The 8610-nt window shown below is 62.5% G+C and overlaps 1 protein-coding gene across 1 annotated transcript; it reads right to left on the bottom strand.

The window, feature by feature from the left end:
- Nucleotides 1-1794: 1794 nt before the first annotated feature.
- Nucleotides 1795-8281, bottom strand: CCDC106 (coiled-coil domain containing 106). The gene is made up of 5 exons (XM_042783200.1): nt 8254-8281; nt 8045-8152; nt 7786-7962; nt 5045-5251; nt 1795-2111 (listed from the first exon to the last, which is right to left on the bottom strand). The coding sequence occupies exons 1-5, from the start codon at nt 8279-8281 to the stop codon at nt 1795-1797; spliced, it is 837 nt and encodes a 278-aa protein (XP_042639134.1).
- Nucleotides 8282-8610: the final 329 nt, after the last annotated feature.

Raw genomic sequence — 8610 nt, 5'->3', positions numbered from 1 at the left:
CTCGTTCTCGGGCCCCTCCACAAATTTCAGCTCAATTCCAAGCTTCGGCTCCTTCCGGAGGTTCCACTCGCTCACGCCTCCCCTCTCGGAGAACTTCGGCTCCTTCCGCCACCGCTTCGGGAAAGCCTCACTCACGCGGAATCGCTTCGGTTTTTTCCGTCGCCGGTTCGGCTCCTTCCGACTTCGGAACTGAAAAGGGTGGGAGGACAGAGGCGAGGTGGGTCAGGGGAAGGGATAAGATAAGGGGCAGGGTCCCGGCACCTGGCTCTCTGGATGGGGAGAGCAGAGGAAAAGAAGGGCTGATCTCGCAGAAGGCCTAAGAAGGTTGCGCGAAACAAGCAGCCAGCAGGATGAAGGGTGCGCGCGGCCGCTGCGGAGGTTGCCAGCAAGGCTTTGTGCGCCTGCGCAGGGTGGCAGCGGAGGGGCACGAGACGGACTTCTGCGCCTGCGTAGAAATCGATCTTAGGTGAGGTTTCTCACTTCCCTGGGAGGGGCACGGGTTCCAGAATGTCCTACGCGCATGCGCGGGATTTTCCCTCGGTATCTTGAAGCTACGTAGTCTTCGACCGTTAAGCAAGCCCGCCCTCTCCTGGTTGTCTCAGCAACCGCGTTAGTGCGGTCGCGCTCTCGCTTTCCCTTCGGGCAGGCGCAGAAGGTGGCGAAGAACGCACTTCCAGGAGGCGGACGATTTGGAAACCAGCGCCCCATGGTGGGCGGGCGGGCGCATCTTCCCAGAGATTACCTGGTCCTCCTAGTAGCGTCCTAGGTTAGCGGTCACCGACTCCCGCCTGCTACCTCCGCACCTCCATCGCAAATAACTCAGCAGCGTTCACGCCTGTTTTCTGGATCTCTGCCGTTTCTCTTCCTCGGACCACAGTTGCCTCCCCCCCTCCCACCTCTGCCTGCAGGAGGCTAATTACACCCTGTCTTCCCTGTTTCCCGCCTGACCGCCAGCTCCCTGGAACCCACAGAGGCCCCGTCACCGTCTCCGTGGCAACAGCCACCCCCCCTCCCGACCATGTCCCCCTCCGAGCAAGAGGCTGGAGCCTAGTTTATTCCAAATTTTCTCATCTCTTTTAATTTAAATTCTCTGCATATTTGTCTGCCACACGTGGGATTGGGGCGGCCCCAAAACCGGGGTGGGAAGCTCCCGGCGGGGGAGGCCGGATCACGCCTGCCTCTCCCGGCGGCTCGCGGTGGACACGGGGTCTATACAGTCCCTCCAGCCCAGCGAGAGGGCGGCGCCGCGACCAGCCCCCAAAAGCCTTCCTTTTGCCAGGAGGACGGGGTCCCAGGGACGGCCGGGCGGGTGCAGCTCAAGTGGAAGGGTTTTCTTGGAGGGAGACGCCGGTGCTCGGGCCGGGGCAGAAGCGGGCCGAAACGGGCCCTGGGCAGCAGCTCGAGGGCCGGGCTAGTGAGCCCCCAGCTCCCAACCGGCGGGTCCGGAAGGGGAAGGGGAGGCTGCCAGGAATGTGGGAGCCACCCGGGGTCGGATCTATGTACATGGGGCCTGGCCGGAGAGCAGGGTCTGCGGGAGGAGAGGCCACACGTGCTCCCAGGCCCCGGGAGGGTCCCGCTGCCGTATCGCAGCCCCAGCGGCCTGGCACGCGCGGTCCCGTCACGCACGCGCACGCCCAGGGCTCCGGGAGGCCAGGGTCCCGCGCACGCGCTCTGGGGGCCTGAACGGTCTCCGCCATGCAGGCGCCCCCCAGGGCCCCGCGCGGGTGCCGCTCCCACGCACGCCCCCCCAGGGGGCGGGGAGGCTCCGGCTCCGCGCGCGTCCGGGGCGGGCGATCACCGCTTGAAGCGGTAGGTGATGGGCAGCAGCAGCTTGCTTTTCTTCAGGGCCTGCACTTTCTTGAGCGTCTCCTCGTCCAGGGCCAGGAAGCAGCGGCGTGAGTACTCGAGCAGGCGCTCCTTGGAGGGGTCGAACTCGCCCACCTCGGCCAGCTTCTCGGGCGCCACGATCAGCAGCTCGGCTATGGGCGTGGTCAGCGCCACCGTGTTGCGGTCCACGCGGTGGTGCTCGAAGGCCCGCGACATGCTCTTGAGCTTCTGGAAGGTGCCTAGGATCTTCTTGTAGCGGCAGAGGACGCCGTCGGCGTCCTTCACTGTGGGGCGGACGGACACACACAGAGGAAGTGGGGTCGGATGAAGGCCCCCAACACGAGGAGGTGGAAAGGAGGCGGCGGCGAGGGAACAGAGTCGCGTCACTCGGGACATGCCGCCTCCTGCCCAGGTCACCAGCCCTGGCCCCCACGCCCGGATCCTGCCGCGAGGCTGGAGTTCAGCTCAGTGATGGCCCACAACAGGGACACGGGCCTGGGAGGTCCCCGCCCTTCCAGGGAGCTCCTAACACGCCCCCTTCCTCCCGGTGAGAAAAGCCAGACTGGCGGCAAGGAGCAGGCCCTCGGTCACCCTGCTGGTGGGGACCCACCACATCAGGGCTGCGGACGTGGGACCAGGGGTGGGTGTTTGCAGATGGCGAAAATGAGGTCTGGGTGGAGAGGACGAGAGAACACCTCTGCACGGACCACACGGCGACTCCCTGCACCCCGCGCCCGCAGCCTCCACACCTGCACCCCTAGTACACATACACGCACAGCAAATCCCAGCCCAGAACCCCACAGGCACGCACACACTGAGGTACACTGTCACACACACTTTCATACATACTCCCATATACACACACATGCACCCATACATGTTCACACATACACAGTCATAAATACTCACGCACATATGCACACGCATGCACGTACACTGATACTAGCACACTCACATACACACACTCACCAAACAATACATATATGCACACACATGCTGTCACACAAATTCAGATACACAAATACCCAGGCACACACATACACACGCCTGCACACACGTTCTCAGCCCTGCGCGCACACACCCTTTCACATACACTCTCACTCCTGCACACACCCTACGTTCTCACCCCTACATACATAAGTCCCCATGCACACACCCCTGCACACACACACCCTCCCTTTCACATATGCTCTCACCTGTGTGCACACACTCACCCTTTCACACTCTCACGCCTACACACATGCTTTCACCCCTGCACACACCCTTGTGCACACTCACCCCTGCACAATGTGACCCTGTAGCTGCACACTCACCCTGCATGCACACATGCTCACCACTGTCCACACATACTTGCCCCATAGCCTCACACTCACCCTTGTGCACACAAACACCCCAGTCTACACACACTCACCTCATACCCTCGCATTCACCCGGTAGCCTCACACTCCTGCACACACTCACCCCTGCATGCACACATGCTCACCCTGTAGCCTCACACCCCTGCATGCACACACACCTCTGTCCATACCCATTCGTCCCATACCCTCACACCCCTGCACACACACACTCACCCTGTAGCCTCACTCTCCCGTGTGCACACGCTCACCCCTTAGCCTCATGCTCACTCCGTGCACACATGCTCACCCCACAGCCTCATGCTCACTCCGTGCACACATGCTCACCCCATAGCCTCATGTTCACCCCTGCACAGACATGCTTACCCTGTAGCCTCATGCTCACCCCTGTACACATACACCCCTGCACACAATCACACCTGCACACACATTCTAACCCCATAGCCTCGCACTCACCGTTGCACACACTCACTCCTGCACACAAACATACCCCTGCACATACCCCATAGCCTCACACTCCTGCACACACACCTCTGCACACACTCATTCCATAGCCTCGCACTCACCCCTGCACACACACGCTTCCCCTGCACACATGCTCACCCCTGTACATATGTTCACCCCTGAGCACACACACTCACTCCATAGCCTTACATTGCTGCACACACACTCACCCCTGCACACATGCTCACCCCTGTGCACATACTCCATAGCCTTGCACTCACCCTGCACACAGTCACATCCGTGAACACACACTCATCCCTGCATACACGCACTCCTGCAATCACCTCTGCACATTCTAACCCAATAGCCTCACACTCACCCTTGCACACACTTACCCCTGCACACAAACACACCCCTATACACACACTCACCCTGTAGCCTCACACCCCATGCACACACACGCTCACCCTTGCACACACTCACTTCATATCCTCCGCTCACCTCTGAGTACACACCCCTCTGCACACACTCATTCCATAGCCTTGCACTCACCCCTGCATACACACCCTCACCCCTGCACACATGTTCACTCCTGTACACATTCACTTACTCCATAGCCTCACACCCCTGCATATACATGCTCACCCCTGTGCACACACACCCTCAATAGCCTTACACTGCTGCACACACTCATCCCTGCACACACGCTCACCCCTGTGCACACTCCATAGCCTCGCACTCACCCCTGCACACACATGCTCACCCCTGTGCACACACCCCGTGCGCACACGCAGTCCATAGCCTCACACCCCTGCACACACGCTCACCCCTGCACACACATGCTCACCCTTCATACATGCTCACCCCTGTAAACACACTCACCTCATAAACACTCCATAGCCTTGCACTTATCCCTGCGTGAACACACGCTCACCCGTGTACACTCCACAGCCTCGCACTCACCCCTGCACACACACACAACCCTGCACTCACCCTGCAGCCTTGTCCTCACCCCTGCACACATACTCACCCGTGCACACACACACCCTGCAGCCTTGTCCTCACCCCTGCACACACACACCCGTGCACGCACACACACCCTGCAGCCTTGTCCTCATCCCTGCACGCACACACACCCCTGCACACACACTCATCCCTGCACTCACCCTGCCGCCTTGTCCTCACCGCTGCACACACTCACCCCTGCACACACACTCACCCGTGCACACACACACCCTGCAGCCTTGTCCTCACCCCTGCGCGCACACACTCACCCCTGCACACACTCTCCTCCCTGCACACACACAGACACACTCCTGCAGACACACCCTGCAGCCTTGTCCTCACCCCTGCACACACACTCACCCCTGCACTCACCCTGCAGCCTTGTCCTCACCCCTGCACAGACACACACTCACCCCGTTGCCTCTCCCGTGCCTTGGGCTTCCCAAAGCGCCTGCGGCCGGCGCCTGCCTTCTGTCTCTGCCTCCGCCTCTCGCTGGAGCTGCCTTCTTCAGAGCCTGCACTGAGGGAGGAGGCCGCCGACTCGGGGTCCGAGGCCTCAGCCCCAGCCCGGCTGTCACCCTCTGCCCTCCGCGGCCCGGGCTTCACCCGGCAGTGGTCCTCTAGGAAGACAAGGAGGGAGGTGCACACACGTCAACAGCGGGACCAGAGGGGCCACGCGCCCCTCCCACAGCCCCCAGGCCTGGGTGGGTCCCCAGAGGCCAGGGGGCCAGGTTGGGGAGGTGCTAGGCTTCCCAACACTGGGGTCCCCAGCAAGGGCTGTGGGGGCCGGAGGTGGATGCACGGCGCTTGGAGGGCGGATGCCGAGGGCCTTTCCATGCTCCTGCGTGGACTGGGACCGGGGCGGGGCATGGGCGGGGCAATTCGCAGCGACTGCAGGTTCCCAGCAGCGAGGCCAGTGGGCCTGGGAGAGCGGACAGCCCACACGTCCAGGGAAGGGGGCTAAACAGAGCGGGGGACCTGGGGATGGTATTGCAGGGGCTTTCCAGGGACCTGGGTGGGACTAACGGAAGAATGAGATGTAGGATCACGGGGAGCAGCTGAGGCCGCCTGAGGGGGGTGGGGCGAGTACTGAGACCCCAGCTCTCTGGGTGTGGTGGGCTGAGCAAGGCCACTGCCTCCATCTGGCTCTCCCCAGGGACCCCTGTGGGAGCAGGCCTGGGCAGAGAGGTCTGGTACTGGAGTTCCCAGCAAGGCAGCCCAGGGGCCCCTGGCACCAACCATCAGGGAAATGGCCCCAGCTCGGGGTGGTCGGGACGGCGGGACAGCCGGGTTCCCAGATACCGGGCTCCCTGACGGCACAGGGCTAAAAGCCACGTGCCTCTCTCGCATGCTTTTGGGGGACAAGTGGGATTAACAAGGATGTGGGGGTTTTAAGGGGCCTCACAAGAGGGCCCACTGGGCTTGAACATGCCAGAGGGGCGGTGTTTGAAGGACAGATCTCCTATGTGGGCTGAAGACCCGGCAGAGGAAAGCCCCTTCGGGTGGCTCCGACCTCCAGATGCAGTGCCGGGCCCAGCAACGGGAGAGGCCTCACACCGGCCCAGCCTGGGGTGGGGGCCCTGGACATCAGGCGGGGAAGCCGGGCTGGCGTTCCAAGGGTGGGTGGTGTTGGGGGTCGTCCAGTCCATTCTGACTCGTGGCAGCTCCGTGCACCTGAGCACAACTGCCCACAGGGTAACCTCTGCCGGGCAGGTCGCTGGGCCTTTCTCCCACAGAGCTGCTGGGGGTGTTGAACCAACAACTCTTCGGCTAGCAGCTGACTGAGCACTTAACCTTTGTGCCACCAGGCCTCCTTAGGGGCAGCTGCTGCTGGTGGTGGAACATGCCCTCAGTGCATTCTGACCCACAGCGCCCCTAGAGGACAGAGTGGAACTGCCCACAGGGTCTCCAAGGCTGTCAATCTTCACAGAAGCAAAGCCCAAACCACACCCACTGCCTTGGATTTGATTCTGACCCACAGCGCCCCTAGAGGACAGAGTGGAACTGCCCCACCAGGGTCTCCAAGGCTGTCAGTCTTTTTTTTTTTTTTTTTTTTTTGCCATCTAGTTCTTGGGGTCTCAGGGTGGTGGAGGCTGGAGTCCACATTCCAAGGCTGTCAATCTTTACTGTGGCAGACTGCCAAGTCTTTCTCCCATGAGTTACTGGGGGGTCTAAACCTTTCAGTCAGCACTGAGTGCTTAACCTTTGTGACACTAGGGCTCCTTCGAAGGGTTGCTACTGGTCACAAATTAGGCAGGGAAAGGGGGGCGTGCGGGAAACAGCGAGAAAGCAGGTAGGGTTTGGGAACCAACAGGCCGAGGTTACCCAATGAAAGCCTTCAGCAACGCAGAAGAGGAAAGGGCTGAACCCACCGGGACAGGCTTAGGGTCTTCGATCGGGCAGGAGCTCCAATTAGCCAGGGAGCCGACAGGAAGTGCCTACGTGGCGCAAGCAGCTGCCATGCTCACTGTGAACTGAGAGGCTGCAGGTTCGAGTCCAGCCAAAGGGGCCTTGCAGGAAAGGCCTGGATCTATTTCTGGAAGGTCGGCCATTGAGTGCGCAGCGTAGCCCTACTCTGACACGCATGGGGCCGCCGCAAATTGGGACCAACTCCACAGTCACCAGTCGGTTGGAGTAGTCAGACTGAATGGGAGACGGGTCCTTTGAGGACCCAGTGGGAATGGGATGGGGTTTGAGGAGGCTAGCTGTTTGGACTGAACAGACAGCCTCTCCCAACCTCCTGCCCTAAGAGACCAGCACGACCACGAAGGATGGTACCCCCAAGGAGTCGGGACCAGGGAACTCAAGGGCAGCATGGCCTCTCAGGTCCAGAGTCCCTGGGGGAGTGTGCCAGGGCCCCGCGGGGGCTGTCATCACCTGCCCTCAAGTCAGCCCCCGACCACAGTGACCCCCACACAGCGGGATCGGGCCGTCGGGCTCCATGCGGTCTGTCAGTGGCTGCTCTTCGGATGGGGGTTGCCAGGCCTTTCTTCCGACTCGGCCTTCGCCTGGCAGCACCACTGAAATCTGTTCAGTGTCCTGGCAGCACAGAGCCCCCAGACGGCTGGTGGCTGCCCAGGACGTGAGGGGCCAGGAGGCGGGTGGGGAGAAGAAGCCTTGGACATCAGGCGGGGCTGGCCGCGACGCCCCCCACCTGCGTCCATGCGAGCCGAGGAGATGAACTTGTCCAGCTGGCACCGCAGGAAGTCCCTCTCCTCCTCCAGGTCCTCGATGCGCTTCTGCAGCCAGGAGTTTCTCTCCAGGGCCATGTGCAGCTGGGCCTTGACGCCACTCATCAGGGCCAGCGCCGGCGACGCGGCCTCGGGGGGCTCTAGGGAGACCGCAGCAGCGGAGCCTCAGCGCCCGGACTCGGGGGGCCGCCCCCCCCAGCCCCGCCCCCACGCGCAGCTCACCCTCCAAGTTGCCCCCAGAGGGGCTCAGACTGTAGAAGAGCTGCGGGTCTAGGTGGGCCGTCTGCTCGAAGGGGATGGGGATCCCGACGGCCTCGTCGTCCTTCTTCACTGCAGAGCAGAGGCGGGGGCTCACACCCCACACCAGGCCCCGGCCCCAGACAAGCCCCCCGCCGCAGCCCGGGGAGGGGAGGGCAGGGGCGGTTCCTCACTTGTCCTGCGCCGGCTTCGCTGGCTCATGGCAGGGCTGGCCCGCGGACTGCGCAGCAGGGCGCCTCAGGGGCACTGGGCAGAAGGAGCCAGAGGTGGAGGGGCCCGGCTGCAGGCCTGGGGCCTCCACTCCTCGGGGTGACAGGGGGGTCCTGAGGGTGCGGCTGCGGAGGGAGGGGGCGCTGGGGACCCGGGCGCCTGGCCCTGAGGAAGGAGGTAGGAGACCCCAGATTCCCGGTCGGGACTCCTGCATCTGAGGGAGGAGGGTAGGGGAACCGGGACACCTAGGTCCCGCGCGTGAAGTGGACCGGGCACTTAGAGTGCAGTGTCCAGGGGAGACGGGCCCGGGGCCCTACATT

Source organism: Orycteropus afer, unplaced genomic scaffold (genome assembly GCF_000298275.1).
Source record: "Orycteropus afer afer isolate SDZICR_OR568_19922 unplaced genomic scaffold, OryAfe1.0 scaffold00726, whole genome shotgun sequence".
Classification (NCBI taxonomy): domain Eukaryota; kingdom Metazoa; phylum Chordata; class Mammalia; order Tubulidentata; family Orycteropodidae; genus Orycteropus; species Orycteropus afer.
The sequence above is the reverse complement of the archived record's forward strand: the minus strand, read 5'-3'. Positions and strand labels throughout refer to the sequence as shown.

Coding starts and splice junctions, on each gene's coding strand:
- CCDC106 (XM_042783200.1), bottom strand. CDS start 8,281: ATGAGCCAGCGAAGCCGGCGCAGGACAA. Junction 8,153..8,253: donor GCGAAGCCGGCGCAGGACAA/GTGAGGAACCGC, acceptor TCTGCTCTGCAG/TGAAGAAGGACGACGAGGCC. Junction 5,252..7,785: donor CTCGGCTCGCATGGACGCAG/GTGGGGGGCGTC, acceptor TTGTCTTCCTAG/AGGACCACTGCCGGGTGAAG.